The 20,726-nt window shown below is 41.4% G+C and overlaps 1 protein-coding gene across 8 annotated transcripts in view; it reads right to left on the bottom strand.

Moving 5' to 3' along the window:
* The window catches only part of LOC132975902 (stromal membrane-associated protein 1-like), a 97,639-nt gene that overhangs the window by 66,408 nt on the left and 10,505 nt on the right, over window positions 1-20,726 (bottom strand). For 7 of the 8 annotated variants that reach the window (XM_061040768.1, XM_061040766.1, XM_061040767.1 and 4 more), the window contains exons 2-4: window positions 15,722-15,855; window positions 12,264-12,349; window positions 6,164-6,239 (exon numbers count right to left, since the gene is read on the bottom strand). In XM_061040768.1, coding sequence (XP_060896751.1) covers window positions 6,164-6,239; window positions 12,264-12,349; window positions 15,722-15,855 — 296 coding nt within the window. Of the gene's footprint in view, window positions 1-6,159; window positions 6,240-12,263; window positions 12,350-15,721; window positions 15,856-20,726 lie in introns of all 8 variants that reach the window. The other variant, XM_061040773.1, reaches the window with a different exon arrangement.

Here is a 20,726-nt window from a genome sequence, read left to right as displayed (position 1 = left end):
TAGGTTGACTGAAAGTTAGACTGAGACCGCATTTCCAGCATGGTGGCTGCTGCTGATGAGCCTCTGGAGCCCCCTGCAGAAACAGATGTCTGACGTCACTCAGGCTTCGTCCATTAATATTTACAGTTTATGGTATTTTTATGTGTATAATATAATATATATATATATATATATATATATATATATATAAGAAACACTATCAAACTAAATTATGCAAACCAGCCAGTTATATAAATGAGGAGTATGATGATGTGTGTGTTATTGTCATCTTTAAAAACTACATTTGAGAATTTAATAAAATAGTTTGTTTTAAAAACTTTATCTGTGACATGTGGCTTGAATTTCTGTTTTCTCATCACTTGGACAGCTACTAAGCTGATTCTTTATGAAAACATGAGTTTTTTTTATTTTTTGGGCTTTTTTAATGCCTTTCTTTGTTTTAGAGATCAATGGATAGAGTCAGAAAGAGGGGAAAGAGAGAGAGTGGGGAATGACATGAGGGAAAGGAGCCACAGGTCAGATCAGGATCTGGGTCGACCACTCAGAGGACTATAGCCTCATGGGGCACGCACGCTAACAACTAGGCTACCGGTACCCCCCATGACAACATGAACTCATTTTACACTTACCCAGTGTTTGTAGCTTTATAAAAGCCCACTGCACACACAAATAAGGCAGAGGGAATGCTAATCTCTGATATGAGAGTCTCATTTTGGATCGCTGATAAAGAACACCAAGCTAACTCTCAAATTGGAGCGTAAAAACCAGCCAGAGAAAAATGGATTTACAGAAAGTGGTGACATCATTGAAGATCAGCACACCCTCCCCTTCCTCCTCCTCCTCCTCCTCTGCTCTCTAAAACAACCTCAGGGCTGAAACTAACACTGACGCTGTCTTTCTCAGGACAGAACAGAGAAGTTTTTTCTCACTTTTTCATCTTTCTCACCATTCCTCCCTCCTCCCTCCCTCCCTCCTCAGCTGTTAAGGCATCAAACGACTGCTTGCTCCTGTTGCCTGTGGTGGTGAGAGGGGTTCAATAGATATGTGAATTCAGAGCTTTTTCTAACCCTCTACCTATTCAGTTCATGTCTTTAGGTTTTCTTTTTTCTCTCTCTCTCTCTAAACTTCCCACTTTGATGCTGCCGGAGATGTCGACACAGCACTAAACAGGCACAGATGGGCTGATGATGTAGATAAAGAGAAATAAGGCTGGGGGGGGGGGGGGGGGGGGGGGGGGCAGAGAAATAAAGAAAGGAATAGATAAGAGAAGCATGATCAGGGTGAAAGAGGATGAACGGAGGTTGAATAGACATTAGGACTTGGAGAATAAAAGTATCTGACTTTCTGCTCTGGTGACTGCTGATAGTGATACACAGAGCTGGTTAACATCTTAGCTGAATCTTGTCCTCTGGGTGGACCTTCAACAGCTTCTTTTTATACTCTCACAGACGACACACACTGAGGTAGAGGGGAATAGTTACACAGAGAATCATAAAGGAAGAAGAAGAATAGCAGGTCAGGGACAGCTCGAGATGTGTGTCGTGCTTTAAAAGAACACAGGGACAAATTTAACTTAATGACCTTGCACTCTTCAGGGACATTTTTGCAGTAAAAATCCCAATCTGTAAGCCGTACCATATGCATCCATTTATAGAGGAACCTTGTAGATTTGAATACATTTGATAACAACATTGTTGGATACTGTGAACCTGGGCTTTCCACAAGCGCTGACTGTCAGCCAAACAGCCGACTATATACTAACTTAATCACAGTTGCTCTGCCCATTCATTTTAGAAGCACTTGCCTCCGCTATAAAAATCATTTGGCAGGGCGCCGGTGGCCTAGTGGTTAGTTTGCAAACTCCATGTACAGAGGCTAAAGTCCTTGAGGCGAGCAGCATCAAACATCAAGCTTCCACCACTCTCTCCCTCCCGTCTCTTAAAAGTTACAACCTTCAGGATGCAAAAGTCAAATCGCTGATTGTCCATGTGCCCCATAATGTAATCCACCTCACTCGCATTAAGAGACAGTGAAATCTGTGTTTTCCTGTTGAAGATAAAACAAAAGTGACGTTACAAACTCTCCCTGGAGCTCCTCTGCAGTCCACTGTGACGTCAGAGAATATGATATGTCAAAGGAAGGCAGAAGTTAAATACGCTGCCAGAGCACACAGAACATTTGGCGAGCAGTGTGGACGCAGCAGACAGGACATCCCCATGACTAACACAGGCTGAGAAGGATGAAACAAAGTCCTCCTCCAGGCTGACTGGGCTGCTCGCATGTGACATTTTTAGGCCAATCACTGGGTCATCACAGGGGAACGGCAAGATGTGCTCTGATGTCTCGCTGATTCCACTAACATTGAAGTAATGCATGGTCCATATACTGGCACACACACATTCACCTACTAGTTCACTCATGGCAGAGCAATGAGCTCATGCTGCAGTGGACTGCTGCACTCCACTGCCAACTAGATTCTGCGAGAGGTCCTCTCCACAAAAAAACACTTCTCACAGGAAACACTCACACACACACAGACACACACACACACAGAAAATCCAGCCCTTCAATTCACATGCATCAGGACTTGCTGTCAGTGTGCATAAATACGCTGTACAGCTTTTTTGATTTTAGGGACTCTTGGGTATCTGTATAGAACTGTAGAACTGTTAGAGAAATCTGATTTCTATGGGGCGCTGGTTTAGCTCAGTTGGTCGAGCATGGCGCCACATATAGGGCCACTATAATGTCCACTAACAGGTTTTTTTTTTTTGGCTGGTGGCGCCCATTTTCTATACACCAATGCAGTGCAGCCTCCTCCGCACAAATCGCCTTCAGTGTATTCTTTTTTTCTGTCACTGCACTCACAGCTCTCGGGGCTTCTTATACTTTGTTAACAACAATGACGAAGAGAAACTAATCTGTCTTTTCAATGGTACTATTTCCAGGTCTCAAGCTGCTGCCAAAGCCACAACAAGATTCATTTACATTGTTTATACCATTTCTTTTGTTAAAGTTCTTTGAATAAAAGCAAATACAAAACATACAGAGCAATTTGAAACACACCTGACGGTCACTACCCGAGGGAAGCAGAAGTGCTGTGAAACAACTTTCTTAACCTAGCAACTGCCAGGCTGCCAGAAAAAAAAGATCTGTTAGTGAACTCGGGATCACTCAGAGGTAGAGTCCTCGATGGGCCCATCTCAGGCTCATTCTGGGACCATTTGGTGCCAGTTATCCCCACTCTCCCCTCCTCATAGTCTCTCTAAGCTGGCCTGTTCAAGGAGGGCAAAAAGCAAAGAAAGAAAGAAATATTTGGACCTTATGCTTTTTTTTACTTTTCAAACCAGCACAATCCAAAATGGATTGATAAAAAAATATTATTGTGCAGAAGCTTTACAGTTTGTTTTCCTGCCCAGCACCAACATTAGATGTACAGTCCAAATATTTCATTATTACCATCATTCAGCATTTTTTATTGGTCAATCAGAATATGAATTTTTCATTTGGACCACAAATGCAGCATTCATTTACTCCAGTTGCATCATACTGCAGCCATCACATAACCATTTGAAAACTGACCATGTGTGCCTTTCAGCGAACAACCAAATATAGAAGACGCTGCCAAAGGAGTACAGTACAATGATGTAACTACAGCGAGGAGGCCTGCAGAGACACAAAGAGTTTCTTTACTAGAAGTGTTCAACAAACAAAGCAAATCCCCCACTCTCATTCCAGCACACACACATATACACACACTCACACACACACATTCATACATACATAAAAAATAACTATAGCCCAGGGTTACTGCAGCCCGCCCTCTCGTCTTCTTTCTCCATCTGCATGAAACTGCTTAAAGTGATAATGAGTTGTTTTTAATAATTAATTTGCATATAAAAGCAGAGCCGTCTGTGTGGGCGGCAGAAACAGATCCTAGATCACAGTCTGGCTGCTGGCAACGCTTCAGAGGAAGACAGAGAGAAAACAGAGGGAGAGGCGGGAGGAGAAAAGAAAAGACAAGTTGAGGGAGAGGATGAAGAAGAGGACAAGGGAAACAAAAACAGAGACAATGAGAGGAAGACAACAGAAAAGATGAGCAGCAGAGAGCGACTGCTGTGAACGAGACACTTTGCATGAATTTACATTATGTGATGATGATGTTTAAGAGTGATTTAATCCCCCAGAAACGTCTCTTTAAACACTTGTGTTAAACTTTATTCCTTTCAGTTTGCAGGTTTTCTGGCTTGAGTTGAGCCGGTGGCTGTAAAGACAGAAGTTATTGGCAGTTAGAAGCGCTTCTATATTCAATGGTTTGTATTTGACAGTATTAGGACCAATTGCGCATTTAAGGGTTGATGTTTTGTTAAACTTTTATATCTCCAATAATTAACCAACAACTGCCTTCACACACTAGTCACATTACTGCTGACTTCCACCTTTGTTTCCTACAGATTGATAGTGTAAGCTGTGGTGGAGACAGAGGTTCAGACCTTTGGCCAACAAGTTCTAACAAGTTCATTTTTTAATCTAGGTGGTCACGAAATTTGAAGATATTCTCACAAAAAACATTTAGCTTTGCACAACTGTTTGAGTAATAATTGCCATGGCAGAGCCGGCAGAGTAGAGGGACAGACCGCAAATCCTGCAGCATAAATAGACGGCCAGTATGGAGGATGTGTTTGTCAGGTGATTGTGGATAACGACGCGTGTCGTGTGAGAATTCCCTCCCTCCTTGCGCTAGCTTGCAGGTGTCGCTTCATTTCCAAAAACTATTTCAAGAATCCACAGTGGTATTTTCATGGGCAACTGATCTCCTACTCAGTTGGACAAACAGACCGGTCGAACTTAAACGGTCCATCCATTATCTATTAACCTTCCACTTATGAGGATGGGTCGTGGTGGCAGCAGGCTATGCAAGTTGCCCCGCACTTCCCTCGCTCCCCCAGCAATGTTTTCCAGCTCCTCCTGGGGCATCCCAAAGCGCTCCCAGGCCAGAAAGCGATGCCTAAAATGACCAGGATCTTAAAAATGAAGATGAAGGGACTTGAAGCAGCAAGAAAGAAATCAAAGTATTTCCTAATTAAACTGACAGCCATAAAAACTCTGGTAAAGTTGCACGCCAGGCACAAAAAAAAACACAAACAGAAAGACACAGTTTAGCTTCGTTAGCATATGTCTTGACGAGCACCGACCCTGCCTTGAATAGCTCACAGTGTGGAAGCATCCCACGCACTGAAACCCTCACAAACACACCTCACGCAGATTTTCTCTCTCTGGAAACAAGCAGATGTGCACCCACACCACGTACTGTACAAACACACCGACACAATCACATCGTTTCTCTTCTATTAACCACACAAACACGTACACAGACATCTCTCCTTCCTGATAAAGAGCTGTGTTAGAAGATAGCCCCGACGTTTGAAAGGTTATTCTCTCGCTCTTTCCCTCTTTGTATCAGATGTTGTTCGCTGTGATACGCGGTTTGAAAAGGGATTTCACAGACTTTTCACGCATTTGAGGTGAGAAAGCATCACCAGTGGGATGGATTAAAGAGCAAAGAAGGTCAGCGACTGTAAAAATACAAACTTTACACGCTTGATGAGTGGGGGAAAACGTTACTGGAAGCCAAGCATGAGGCATTGGCACAGAAAAGTGATGGAACTCTTTCAAATATGTTGTGTGAGTAAAAGATGCCAAATATGAGAGGCAGCACATCAAATTTTAACACAGCAGCAGCCAAAACCAGGCACACACTCTTTGATGCATTTTAACTTTTGGTTTCTTGCCAAACAGACAAGAGATGGGAATTCAATTCATTCATATTTGATCATTAAGATGCAGTTTCCTAAAAGAAAAGCTTGTGTTTGCAGATGTTGCTGTTGTTATTTGTCGTTAAGAAAAACACTTTGAACAACAATAGAACTCAGCTGAAGGGACAGAAAAGCTGTCATTTTGCGTTGAAGTTGGTCTGTGTGTTTAGCAGATACTGGCGTCATCTACCAGCCTTACATCAAACTCATGCAACAAGCAGCAACTGATGCACAAGTTCCTGAAATGGCCTCAATCCATGGCAGCTCTGTACACAGTTGTAACAGTAACATGAACTGACAAACCAAAGCTCAACATGGAAAACACAAGAAGTGATGTTTTTACTCACTGGAGCTGTGGCCATGGCCTCCTTGTCGTAGTACTTTTTCCTCTCGTACTTGTCACGGATGAAGACTTCCACTGCTCTGAGGGTTGGAGTTAAGGACTGAAAAACTGCACAAAAATATCCACACTGACATTATGGAGCCACACAAAGCAGACATACAGTTACTGAAATAAAGGACATTCTGCAGATATCAGGAAAAGTGGAAGAAAACATTATAGCTTATTTTTATTCATACTAGCAAAGGAGTGATGTCTCATTACATTTAAAGAGACACACACACCAAAACGGAGCGTTCTGAGAGAGCTGGTTTATACAGGGTCACAAACCTCCTCTGGTGCTTGATTCATGTTATATTTTGATCAAAGCACAGAACAGATGTTTCATTTAGACCACAGGGGACTGTTTGAAAAGGTGGACAAGGGGGAGAATATAATTCTTGGACAAAGCTATAAACAAAGTTAGAGAGAAATAGTCTGAGAATGTTAGACCTAAGTTAAAATATTTTTAGTGTTTAGAGCCCAATGTTTGATGAGTCAGCATTTCCAATAAGGCAACCGGCATGGATTGACTTCTAAACCAGCCACTTCGGAAACCAATGGGTGACATCACTGAGCCTTTGTTCATGTGTATTTACGGTCAACCGCTAGGCCATCTGCATCCCACCTGTTTTGTTTTCAACTCATTTTTGAGTTTTATAGATTACAGATTTTAATTCCAAAAAAAATATTCAAAATAAAAATTCAATCAAATCACTATCAATTATCTGATTGAACAAGGTTAAACATGTGCATGTGAAGAGATTGGATATCTAAACTGACTGACCATAAATCACATCGATTACAGACGAGGAACAGATCATGAATGAAACTTATCTGTAACATTGATTTGTGACCAATGAAGGAGACACTGATCCTGCACATAGGGACATCAGGTACATCAGGTTATTTTAAAGGCAGAGAAATAACAGCATTTTATTAATCCCCTGTTGACAACTTGTTCAAGAAACTTTATGCTACATCCACAACAGCTATTACGCTGAAATGAAAGCGGATTTCAATCAAATCCCTGAAGCCTTTTGTCTTTGAATGCATCATCCTGATTACAGATATAGACCTATATAAGTATACAATGTCTGCAATACAAATCTAAATGCCACAAATTGCCATTAGAAGCATCTGTGAAAAATAACTCAAAGATACATTTAAGTATGTTCCTGAAAACATTCCTGAGTTTCTCTGAGTATAAATCAGGTTTCATAAATGTTGCTCTCAAATGGTGATATTGATCTGGTGCTCTGATGAATGAGACAATATGTAGACGATGCTATTGTCAAAACACCATAATGGACAGACACACCAACTAAAACTCACTAACACTCCCAAACCCAGACCACCATTACACCCAGCCACAACAGATCCCGCTTTCACTTATCTCCCCCTTTCAGCAGCGACACTTTTGTCAGTTTGAGTTGTAGATCTCAAAGGACTGGAAAATGATGACCACACGCACACGCAGAGATAGGCTGGAAGAAGCGGGCTGCTGGAGCTGCATGTCAAACACACCACTTATTTAATGCTGTTGACTAGCAACAGTTGTGGCTGCTATGCCACGATATGCAGCACAGCTCGACAAAGATGAAGACGGATGATACGACATAGAAGGAACAACAAAACGCACCACATGGAGCAAGAGAGGCTGATATATGAACAAAGGGCTGACCTTTGACATAATGTCCAGCTCTGTTCAGATAGATACCTTACAGCTGAACTGGTTTCTGTTGATTGACAAAGCATTCCAATTACAAACAAAAAGACAAAAAAGGATCCTACACATTATGAAAAGTCTGCTTTTCTAGTACTGACTTTCTACTCGTTTTCTAAAGATATTAGTGACTTCATTTTTCATCAAGATGACCACAAACAGATACAATTTTCTTGAGGTCTCCTGCAGGTTTTATCTTGGGCTTAATGCAAACATAAGGCTTAAAAAAAGAACATTTTAAATGAAAGTTTTGCATCAATTGTTTGACTGGTTCTGTTTTAACTTCATCTCGTATCTCATATGAATCCAACCAATCACAGTAATGCAGCTGCAACCTACATGGACAGGTCGGTTAAAGCTGTACACTAGCTTATCTAAAGTGAGGTGTTCTGTGCTATTAGCATACCTGTTGAGCAAAATGTGATAGACAACAAACGTGTCCATCATAAATAGGACAAAGGATAAACAGGACTTCTCTTCTCAGGACACTACCAACCGAAACGATGAAGGGTCTGAAAGCAACACCTTATTTACCTTAAAGCCACAAACATGCATTACATTGTTCCGATTCCTCCTGTAAACAGCTGATTAAAACAAGTTTTGTTTTTGTGTTGAACATTATTTTTGTATTTCTTTAACTTCTTCCCAAATGATCAATGTTTCAACAACACCAGATATACCAACTTTATCCACAGAAATCAAATTAAAGACAATCATAACAGCTTCAAAACAGAAGATTCAACGTGTATTCATGCATGAAAAGACCTAATGTACTGTAAGTCAATAAGAATGGCATGAATCACACAACTCCTGTATCAGGTGGGTTCATGGGTATCTGTGTAGCTAGGAGCAGACTAGCAGTCACTGTAGCTATGCCATAGCTTATTCACAGCTGACTGTAACAGCTAGCTACAGCATCTACTGAAATACCACAGATAGATATCTGTAGTTTGATGCCAGGGAAGAGAGTCTTCTTTGTATATCTGGCAAAGGCATCTCTACTGTCTGCAGACCTCCTCACCACAACATCACCGCTTCCTGTGAAACCCACTTATAAGAAAGACTGAATAGAAGTTCCCCCACAGCGTGAGATCTGAACACACGCGTGATTTGGCTACTCTGAAACAAATCTGGTATAGCTTTTTATATATATTTAGGAAGACGTCTCACATCCTGAGGCCAGCTCTTTGTCTACATTTGTCTTCTGCTTGACTGAAAAAGCCCCCAGCCCCCACAACGATTGATACAGTTGGTTGGCTTTCAGGGCAGCTTGGCCCCACGGTTCAACCCTCAGCCATCAGACGCTGACTGATGAGCTCTTCTACCAGATATGGCTTTCCCTTCTTAGGTTGAATAAATCCTCCTCGGAGCTTCTAATTTGTGCAGTTGGTGACCCTTCCATGGGCTACCGCACAGAAACCACGGCTCCCAAGTTAGTGAAGTCATGCAAACCCCTCCTCCACGGCAGAGTGGCGATTCCCCCGGAGCATTGCTGCTCCTTCCTACCAAAATGAAACTGGTTTAGGTGCTTGGGGCATTGTATTAGGACGCCTCCTGGGTGCTCTCCTTTGAATGATTTATGGGAATGTCCAAACTGGAGAAGACCCTGGGTGGATCCAGCACTCATCTGGCCTGGGAAAGCCTCAGGATTCCCCTGGAGGAGCTGGAAAACGATACTGGGAGGCATGGTCTGAAATGCATTGCTCAGCATGCTGCCACTGTGACAGAGCCACGGCCAAACAAGACAATGGAGCGAAAGATAGATACTACTCAGGAATGTGTTTTTTAACCCCGTCTACAACTTCAAATACAACTCTGAGAGTACCACACTGAAACAAAAACATCATAAATACACACACACTAATGTGTCTAAAACAAGATGGCAAATATGTCCTTGGAATCACACTCCATGCTGTCATTTAAATACATAAGCAGAATAAATAGCGGGGGGCCAAAGTGGTGTGTGTCCATAAACACAGAACAACACATGGAAAAAAAAAACCTAACGCACATTCAGGCGCTCGCTCCTCTAATCCCGGGTCTGTTATCTGCTGTTTTCAGCCAGCGGCGCTGCTGTCAGAACGACTAATGGACTTCAAAAGAGTGAAGTATGATGACCACCCGCACAAATGGGCCTGCCAGATACAAGATAGGGTATTAGAGCAGCATTTCAAGCAGGGAGAGTATTTATTTCAGTCTGTTGGTGGAAACAGGAACATATGCTGCTGTGTTTACCACACAGCTGTCTCGTCGTGTATGCTGGAAAAGGGCAAACTAAGAAGTGCTGTAACATCGCTGTATACACAGACACTGCTGGAGGTGTCCTGGGGAGTGCTGCTGACGAGGAGAGCCTGTCAATTATTTTTTAATGTGGGAAATGATTGGTATTGTGCATAGACAGAGTGGAGGTTGATGATGCAGATGAGTTTGATAGTTTGCTGTTATAATTTGTCGTCTTTACACAGAAAACAAAGGACTGCAGGGATGATTTCAAATAGTGCTCAACTGATCAAATGCTTTGTTGTAATGCATGACTAATAGGAAACTCAATCATGATAGCAGTTTTAACCCAGTTGTTCAGTTCTTTTAAAGGCCAACCTGCATTTTGTTATTTGACTAAAATACCAATATTCTCCTATTTTTAAAAAGGGACTTGTTGCAAAGTTTAAGTCAGATATCTAATTAGTGAAGATGTCAGTTACATGCAGCATTACATTCTCAATTCATGTAATCATAAAGTTGAGTGTTCTGCAGCCTTGCGTTCAATTCCTACATGTAAAAGGCTCCTCCGCTGCATTTCTATGGCTGTATACTCCTTTTTAAATGTCATTATTATCCTGTCAGCCATTTTTTCCAATTCAATTCAACCTTTATTTATACTCGAAAGATCATTGAGGGGCAACCCTCATCTACAATGACATCGAGTCATTAGAGAAATAATTAGAAAACAGACATTAAATCAAAAAGAAAAACAGGGGACAGATAATACAAGATTGCTAAAATCAGTCTAAAAAAGGCTAAAATGTACTAAGATAAGTAAGCGAGTACAAAACTGCAATAAATAAACACACTTATGTAAAACAGTAAACAGAGGTTGGGAGTCTTAGAATCAGGTTTCTAAAATGCCCAAAAGGTAAAAGTTAATTTCCCTCAAGAAGATGCTGAATGTTGTTCAAAGAGTCCGGTGCAGAATAAGAAAAAGCAGATTTTCCCAGTTCCGATCTGACTCGAGGAACATTCAACAGTAAACGTCTTGAGGAACGTGTCTGGTAACGCCCAGTTGAGAGATGGATCAGTTCTGTCAGGTATGAGGGTCATTTTTCTGTGAGAGCATTATAAATAAAAAGATGCCAATGCATATCACGTCTTTCTGTTAGAGATGACCATCCAACCTTGTTGTACAAGATACAGTGATGTGTATCATAGGGGTCACCTGTAATAAATTTTAACACAGAGTGGTAGACAGAGTCGAGACGTTTAAGCGTTGTGGCAGGTGCATGCCTAGTATAGATGACATCACCAAACAGCAGGTTTTTTTTGTTTCATGCTCAAGAGCGACATCTACTGGATCCAAAAGTCACACATTCTTCCTTTAAAAAGTGGGAGCAGCAGCTTTAAATAACTGCATCACTTTGATTTAACTACAGTTCTTTAAAAGATTAATGTATCAACAACCACATTTAATTGGATTCGGCAGCCACATTCACTCCATTAAAAAAGACAGATGGTTTTGTCTTCTATACACTTTTATAAATTACATGCTGGCTTATTTGCACGGTTAATAATTGGTTGGAATAACTTGTTCTCTGATAGGGAAATGTTAGTTTTACACAAATGTAAAATATGTCCATACTTTCATATCCAGAGTAATTAAGGATATGGTATTAATCCTAAATGAAAAAAGACAATCGAGAGGGCTTTTTTCTATCATCCATGTAGCTTTTCCCCGTCATTTATCTATTTGCATGTAACATACCAATGGGGACGTGAGCAATGTTTATGCAAACTTAAGGGGACATTGGGAGCTTTGAAATGTGTATGTAAACATAAGTAGACATATATGGGGAAGAAGGGACCTTTTATGTAAATCAACACTGGCATGTATGGAAACAGAGGGCTTCATCCAAACGTATCCTGACAGGTAGTTCTAATGTGCATGCAGTGTGAGAAGCACTTTATATGCCAGCAGTGAAGAACAGGGAGTTTTTACACCAATGTGTAGTGACATGTGTTGTGACACACAGAGCTTCTATGTAAATAAATCTTGGCTTTGAAAGACTGGTGTGGACAGTAAATAGACAGTGTGAGGCCAACACAGAGAGAGCATGTTTAAGAAGGATACTGGTCCGTCTGTGGCCGTTTGAAGCCTTCTGGTAGATGGGCTTCATACAGCTGACGGGCCCTGCCGTTTCCCATATCCACCATACTCTGCAAGAAAGAAGGGAGAGAAACATGAATGTGGTGTTAAATAGTCCATCTTGTATTTTTAATCCATGGTCCAATTTTTTTCTTCATATTTTGGGGTCTAAATTGTAGACTGTATAAAACATGGCTGTAGTCTCAGTGACGTGTAAGAAGGATTATATTCGTCAAAGCCCGCAGCTCGGGTTCTAGTCTGACCTGTGGGTCCTTTCCTGCATCATTCCCCACTCTCTCCCCAAGTTCCCTACTCTATCGCTGTCCTGTCTAAATAAAGGAAAAAGTTCAAAAATCCTTATTTTATTGGGCATTTCTATATGGGGTGTTAATGGAACTTCTGTGGCTTTTGGAGCCAGCCTTAAGCAGACACTCAAGGAATTGCATTTTTTTTTCCAACCATTTGTTTCATACTTTCAACATCCAAGGTTGCCACTAGCTCTAAATGACTTCTTTTTTTTATATATATAAATTGAGTAGATTGCATCAGCTGGCAGCTGTAGAGTGGACCATTACGGCTGGAATGTGATCATGGCAGACAGTCAGCCCACTTAAAGTTCTTGTTATTGCTTCTGACAGGACAAGGCTGTTATTGTAAGTGTCTGACAACATAAAAGAAGAAAGAATCCCTACAAAGATAGACCGAGCTCTTTGTTGTGGTCTACCACAACCTCTGTCTGGTGTTTGTTTGCGTGTAAGTGTGTTGTACAGACATTGTGGTGGAGCCCGGGTTAACCAGAAAAGTAAAAGAATGACTGAAAGAATCTTCAAGTCTAAGCATCTGGGGACCAACAAATCAAATAATCTGTAGACCAGCAACTCGTTTTAGCAATGTAAAGTTACAGTTCCTGTCAATAGTGTGTTGTAGCTTTGAGGTGAGCAATATAACTGCTGCTTATGGTTAGAAAAAAAGACTTTAATCTTAAGGGATCCTCTCTGCTATGTTGTCAGACACTTAAAATAATTCAGTTGCAGAAACAAGCCCTCTTAAACCAGGCTCACACTGCAGGATAATCAGGCAGATTTAAGGTCCGATTCCTCCTTCCCGATAATCTCGACTCAAGGCTGCTCGGAACCAATTAGATCCAATCTTGAAGTTCCCAATCTGCCCGGGGACGCCCTGATTTATTTCAAACGTTTTTGATACTTAGCATTTAAAATCTTGACGATTACATCATGAAAGGCTCTGGCAGAAGTCGTGTGTGAGTAATATCACAGAGAAAGACGAAGGAGGACAATAATAAGTGTAGTAGTGGCGACCGGCGGCAAGATGCAACCCATACAGGTGGGAAGGACAACTGTAATGCATCTGAGAGTTACAATATGACCTCCGCTCCAGCTCTCACTGAAGAATATACAACCCATGTCCGCGTCTACCCAGACATTTCTTCTACCAAAACTTTTTTTTTTTTTTTTTATGTTTTTTCCTCTCTGCACAAAGCATTATAATCCCAAATTGAACTGCCGGCTCCATTGTTTACTTGTGGTCACGTGAGGTGGTGCGTTCCTTCGTCGGGCACGATAATCCTGTATTCTGTGATGTGCCACGATTTTCATATTTTATAGTGTTAGCATGTTTTAGATTATGGAGAATAAAATCTGTTAGGATTGTGTGTGATGCTACCCGAATTCAAAATCAGGAAGGTTAAAAACTCCTGCAGTCTGAGCCAGACTTAAGTGGACGTTCTTTGATTTGGAACATTTGTCCTGGACATTAGGTTGCAGCCATTACACCTTTCTCAGCGACTGCCAGTTAAAACAGTCTACTGGAGCACTTCCACATCTATTAGACGTTTAGAGGCTAAAACATAAATGTAAAAGTTTTAAAAGTAGGGCCAAGGTTTAAAAAATACAATACAAGCAAGGCAATTGGTAAAATGCCTGAGAACATGTCAGACACGCACAGTGAGTTCTTTCAAACATCACATTTGTATTCATCTCAAATTGCTGGCTGACTCCTTCCCCCACACACACACACACACCACACACACCACACACACCACACACACCACACACACACACACACACACACACACACACACACACACACACACACACACACACAGAGAGAGTGATAGACACACTGGCCGTATGTGTCTGGGCTAAATTAAGAGGAGGGTGATAAATGGGGTGATGATAGCAGGAGTGGGGGAGATGGAGTCGGAATAATCAGCCATCCAGAATGAATTAGTCATTGAAAACAGTGATTAACATTCAGAGTGAGAGCCTTTCTACTCACACTCAGCTGATGGCTCTGCACTGCCTTAAAGAGACGCACACACACACACCGAACAATTGGATGCATTAAAGACTCAATGATTTAATAAATTACTGGCACGCTCAAGTGAGTTTCTCTCCCACACACACACACACACACACACACACACACACACACACACACACACACACACACACACACACACACACACACACACACACACACACACACACACACACACACACACACACACACACACACACACACACACACACACACACACACACACACACACACACACACACACACACACACACACACACACACACACACACACACACACACACACACACACACACACACACACACACACACACACACACACACACACACACACACACACACACACACACACACACACACACACACACACACACACACACACACACACACACACACACACACACACACACACCTACTGATTTATTGTGTGTAATTGAATCAATGTGACATGCTAGTTACCCACAAAACACATCCATACACAGAAGAATTACACTTCTCTGGATTCCATTAACGTGTGTGTGTGTGTGTGTGTGTGTGTGTGTGTGTGTGTGTGTGTGTGTGTGTGCATGCATCCCTACAATCTACTGTCCATGTGACAGTACACAGCAGTACAGCATGTACTGAACAATGCTTTTCTGAACCCTCATCTTTTCTTCGCAGTAACTTTATATTCCATAAGTACGATGAACACTGAGTCGAACCCGCCCCCACCCCCATGTGTAAGAAGACCTGCTCTTGTTGTTTTGTTTTTTTTAAGAGACACTGTGTTGATGCACCACATTTATTAGCTTGATGTTGTCTAAGTTGGACATGGTTTTTCAAACTAATATATGGCTGTAAATTCTAATGCATAATCAAGTTTAACTTTGAAAAGTGATGGCAACTATTGTCCTGTTCCCAGTGTTCACTGGTCTAACTTTAACATCCTGCTCTCGTCTATCATCTATTAAACAGAGACACTCTGCTGTCTACAGCCTGAATCCATGGGAATGTAGGAAAGGTAAAGTAATGTAAAAACAATACTAAAGCATTTATTATAGTACTTCCCTGCTGGTGTAAGCATTTGTGAAGGTGTGTGTTTGGCCCTGTGTGTGTGTGTATACCTGTATCTGCTCAGGAGTCCACTGGTCCAGATTGACAGATTTGACTCTGGAGATGTGGACCCCCAGGTTGCGGTGGATGCCCGCACAGCGGATGCACATGAACACTCCGAGGTTCCATGACGCCCACCGAGGACCTGAAAGATTCAAGAGAGAGTCGCATTGTGAGTTTCCTGGAGATTCCCACCCCCATCCAACAGTAATGCAAAAATAGGAAAGAGTCCCATCCATAGTTTGGAGTGACAAGGGGGCTTCTGCAGAGTGCAGCATCATGCAGGAACAGTACAGTCGACACACTCAGAGTACAACAAGAGCTCAGGAAGCTTATATAAAGAGATAAAACCAGAACAGCACAAACATTTCAAAACACACACACACCAAATTCTAGGTTATTCCCTTACATTTTGAAGTAGTTCTTATCAACATTGCTTGAAGGGTAATCTCCTTAACCCCTTCAATGAGAGTTAATGGATTCTACAAAGCTTTTCTATCATTTATAGAAACTATTTCATCACAGTTTTTCTTCTATTTGAAGGAGAAGCATGCTCTATCAGTTATGAGTCTATCTGAAGTGTTTAAAAAATAAAAAAATGTTTAAAAAATGGTCCCATCTTATAACTTCGTATTTTAAGGTCTGTTCAAATGTGGTGTGTAATTTCTAAGACTGAAGAATCATAAAATGTGTGAGCGCTTAGTGTATGCCTCTCATATTACATTTCCTAGTGATCAAAAGCTAAAATCCAATGCAAGTGCTGGGAAAAAACAACTTTATATAAAAGGGCACATTGAAGCATTAGTAGACTCATTTTCAAAAAACCGCTGCTCAAGCAGAACCTTTTATTAATCTGTACAGTTACCTTACAAAGTGTCAATTCAAAGCAAACAGTGATGAAATGATTCATTGCTTATGGTTGGTTTGAAGGTTGAACTTCAGAGTAGCATTTGTTTTGAACCAAAGTGATGAAACAAACATGAATAGAAATGTTAATCTTTTGTGGATGGATGGAGGTCACTGCAAAATAATAACCAACAGAGGGTTACATAAAGGGCCTTGCAGAGGACATCAGGGAACCAGAAGACAAGAAGAACCCCGAGCCAGACACACAAAAGACTTTGATTCCTGTTGACACACAATTGTGCAATGTCTGTTGAGAGGGTGGACGAGAGGGAGAACTATCCCACAAGCAGTTGCCTTCATAGGGGTCAGTCTAAAGCAGGGATACTTCAATTTCTTGAATTTTAGAATATGACATCAACCTTCTGTTGAGTTGAATTGACTCGTTCATGTGTGGTGTGGTGTGTGTGTGGCGCAGAATTACCAATCCTGCAAACCTAAAATATCAACAAACTCGTGAAAGATTGTGAATTCTCTTTAAAATGTTGAAGTAAGTTCAGGTAAAGGGGCCGCCAATGGAAATCTTTGTCCAAATGCTTCATGCATCAATAAAGAAAGTCACTTGTTTTTCCAACCCTCTGTGGGGGGAAACAGGAGACGGCACTGACATGACAGTGGAATCATTTTAATGGGAGAGTGGCTGCAGTCCCTCAGCTCCATCGTTTGGCTCTGTCCGCCTCCAGAGCATGAAGCTTACTATCTGTAATGTTGACGATTGAAAGCGACTTTGAACACAGCTAGTGCAAAGGATCAACTCTTATGGACCCGGGCTACATAATTGTGGTGCAGCAGGGACGGTTGGATGGCACGGAGTCTACTGGGCCTGCCGGTCTCGGGTAAGAGCATCGATGTGTTAATGCAGTGGCACTAATGCGCTAGACGGCCCAGAGGAGCATTAAGGCAGGGATGACTGAGTGTTAAGCCTAAATCAAGCAGCTCAGCCATTGTAAGCTGGACTCTATCTGTATGGATTGGACTTCACTTTGGCTGCTCTTAGATAACCTCTTTCAGCACATTCTGCAAAACAAATACAAATACTTTTCTTAGCCGAGCTCTCATCTAAAGTGAGATAGCACTGCTATGAATGCAGAGGCTGGAGATCAATTTTTGATTCACGGAGATCATCCTGATAAAATGACTTTTTCCTCAATAGTAAGTTATCATAATGGAATCTCTTTGTCTACCAGCTTTGGATTTTTTTTTTATGTCGGTGGCAGAATCAATGGAGGTGTCCAGCGAGGTCTGACAGTATTTACAAAAGTGAATTGCTCACACAAATTAAACTCAAAATATAAAGTGCGCTATTGTAGAAAGACATCTGCTTCTGATCTGTGGCAGGCCAATCACAGTCACTCTGTAGTCTGTACCCAGCATGCACTGGTGCTCTTTGATGCTTCAACTGGTGAGTGCCAGTTTCAGGAGATGACAACCAACAATCTCTGAGTTACTTAGTGTAATCTTATTATTCCCCTCTTTAGGCAGCAAAGAGATTTCACAGATTTGTAAAAAAAAAAGCTTTATATTTAATAAATTCCTTAAATATTCCAGATTCTCAGACAGGAACCTCCTTATTTGTTCCCGCCTTACGTCTTGACTGATTAGACCTCTATGAATGCACGCATCATCATATGTGACAGGAAAAGAAGGTTGAGCAGAGAGGGAGAGAACAAGAAAAAGAAAAGGCCTTGTCGCAGCGAAACGCTTCAAAATAAAATAAATAAGTAAATATAAATAAGCAGGTTAGTCTACACCCAGCATGGCTAGCTAAGCAGCCAGACTAATAACAGTGTGACAAAACAGTCCTTAGGCAACACAGTGAGCACGTCTCTCTGTGGAGGAATTAAATCATATTAATGAGTGCAACAGAGCGACCATATAACATTGAAGGCAGCATGTTTCAACCAGTCAAAAACTGGTAATTACTTACTGGTTTCTCTGAAACAGCTGTGGAGTGACTATAGCTGGAGTAAAAGAACATTTGTTTTGAGTCAAAACTGCTTTACAGTGGGGTTTTTTTGTTTTTGGGACAGATTGGTATTTTGAGACAGGTGAATAAACGTTTGTGTTACACTGTTTTACCATCGGTTTAACTAAATGTGAAATGTAGAACTAAGAAGAAGGAGGTAGTTATACGCACATCATGCATGTGCAAGGCAGTGCTAAATCAGCAGACTTAAGAAGAAGATAGGCCTGCACACACAAAAAGTTTGAATTGATCACAACAGAGGTCTTCTGCAGCATTTGCATTTGAGCAAGTGTGCAGGCCTATCTTCTTCCTGACTGTAGAACTAAGGACATAGTCAGCCAACACAGTTAGTGGTTCATGTCCATGAATTAGTATCCCAGTCCGTCTGGCCTGGCCCGCCACAAGAAGGTCATCAGGAGTGGGAATTAACACCTGCAGACTTGTCTAAAAGCTTGAAGATAATCTTTACCTAAAGCAGTTGGATCTTCAACTTGCTGATAGGCAAACGTCAGGTGCTGCAGGATGGAAACTACACCATCAACACAGGGCCCCAACAAAGGGTGACCTGAGCTGTTCATGTAAAACTTTTGTGGCATGATAAAAGCAACTTTTTAAAATAGTTGTAAATGTGGAGGATGAATTCAGCTGTGATTTATGAGTGCTGACCGGCTGCTTGGATAAGCAGTAACGTCGGTTCTGAAACATTAAGCGTCTGTTCATCTGTGCCTCATGTGGATAATTCAGTTTCAATAAGAGTTTTATGATGCTATTCATCTTTACACTCGCTCTGCATCGAAGTTTGGATAAAAATAGACGGCTGAATTGAGTTCTCTCAGTAGACATGAGCTCTGCAGTCTCTGCATACACAGAATACAAACACACCAATGGTAATTTGCAGACTGCTGACCTGATTAGACACAAATGAGATCTACTCATAGACACCCACATGCACATCTTCAAGCACATCTTCAAGCACATCTTCAAGCACTTTCCAGTAGGTAATTTGAACACGTCCTGCAGAGTGCTTTAAACATAGGCACACTCATGAGCCTGCCTGCCTGCACAGAGGATACACCCATGCAACATACAAGCCAGTTTAAACTGGATTTTACTGACAAAGACATCAGTATCATGAAGGTCCACCATACAGCCTCAGATCCAACATACAGCACTATAAATGTCATACTTGGTTCAATGGAATAAAACTCCTATCTTATATCACAGGAGGTCTGCTACGAATTACAGATCTATAAACGATGGCTGCTACTGGCATACTGTTGAATACAAGCGGCAACCTCAGGTGTTGAAAAATGAAGTCAATGCTATTGCTGAAGTGCAAAATCCTGCAGTTCATCGAGGGTCCGCTTGAGGCTCGCTCCAGGAACACCAGAAGTCACATACAAACCACATTCATTTCTCATTCACTCACAGTGTCCAGTGATTCTCACTCAGCATGTGTACATCTTACTCATTGGATGAAGGCCTGAATATAATGTCCATGCTTCACACCATTTTAAGCAGCCAGTGCAAAAAGTGCATTTCTTTTTGTTCAGGAGAGCGGAGGATCATGTTCTAAACATATTGTGTTAAACATTAAAAACATCATATTGTGAATAATATGCATTATGCACTCCATATTTTTGTTTATTTGTTGCATTTTAGATAGCAGGCCTTGGTAACGATCTGCATTGCTCTTTAGGTGATACCAGAGAGAGAACGTGATGTGTCAAAATGTCCGCCATACAGGATTGTTTATCCCTTGGCTTGTGTTTATGCTCCTTTGCAGTTATGACTGACTGTTAAACTAGGCTGCAGTAATCAGTGTGACTTTCCTTCTCTGTGTTTGACAACAGTTCAGACTATGAGGGCCCACAACAATGACATCAATCACATGACATCAGGTTGAGTCGCCAACAGTTTTTGATTTTTTTTTAGGCTTTAAAGGGAACGAACCTGTACTTCATTTCGACTGAATCACAAGTTCAAGAATCAAATTCTTATCCGGAGGGGAAATGAAGGCATCAGAACCTCTGTCATTAAACCAAGAGGCACACCTATTTTCAGACCTTTATGACTCACTCCACCAAAAATATACTCACAGATACACGTTTCTACCTACATGCATAAAAACAGAAACACACCTAACT

This window comes from Labrus mixtus, chromosome 6, assembly GCF_963584025.1.
Source record: "Labrus mixtus chromosome 6, fLabMix1.1, whole genome shotgun sequence".
NCBI lineage: Eukaryota > Metazoa > Chordata > Actinopteri > Labriformes > Labridae > Labrus > Labrus mixtus.
This window is presented reverse-complemented; position numbering and strand designations above follow the sequence as displayed.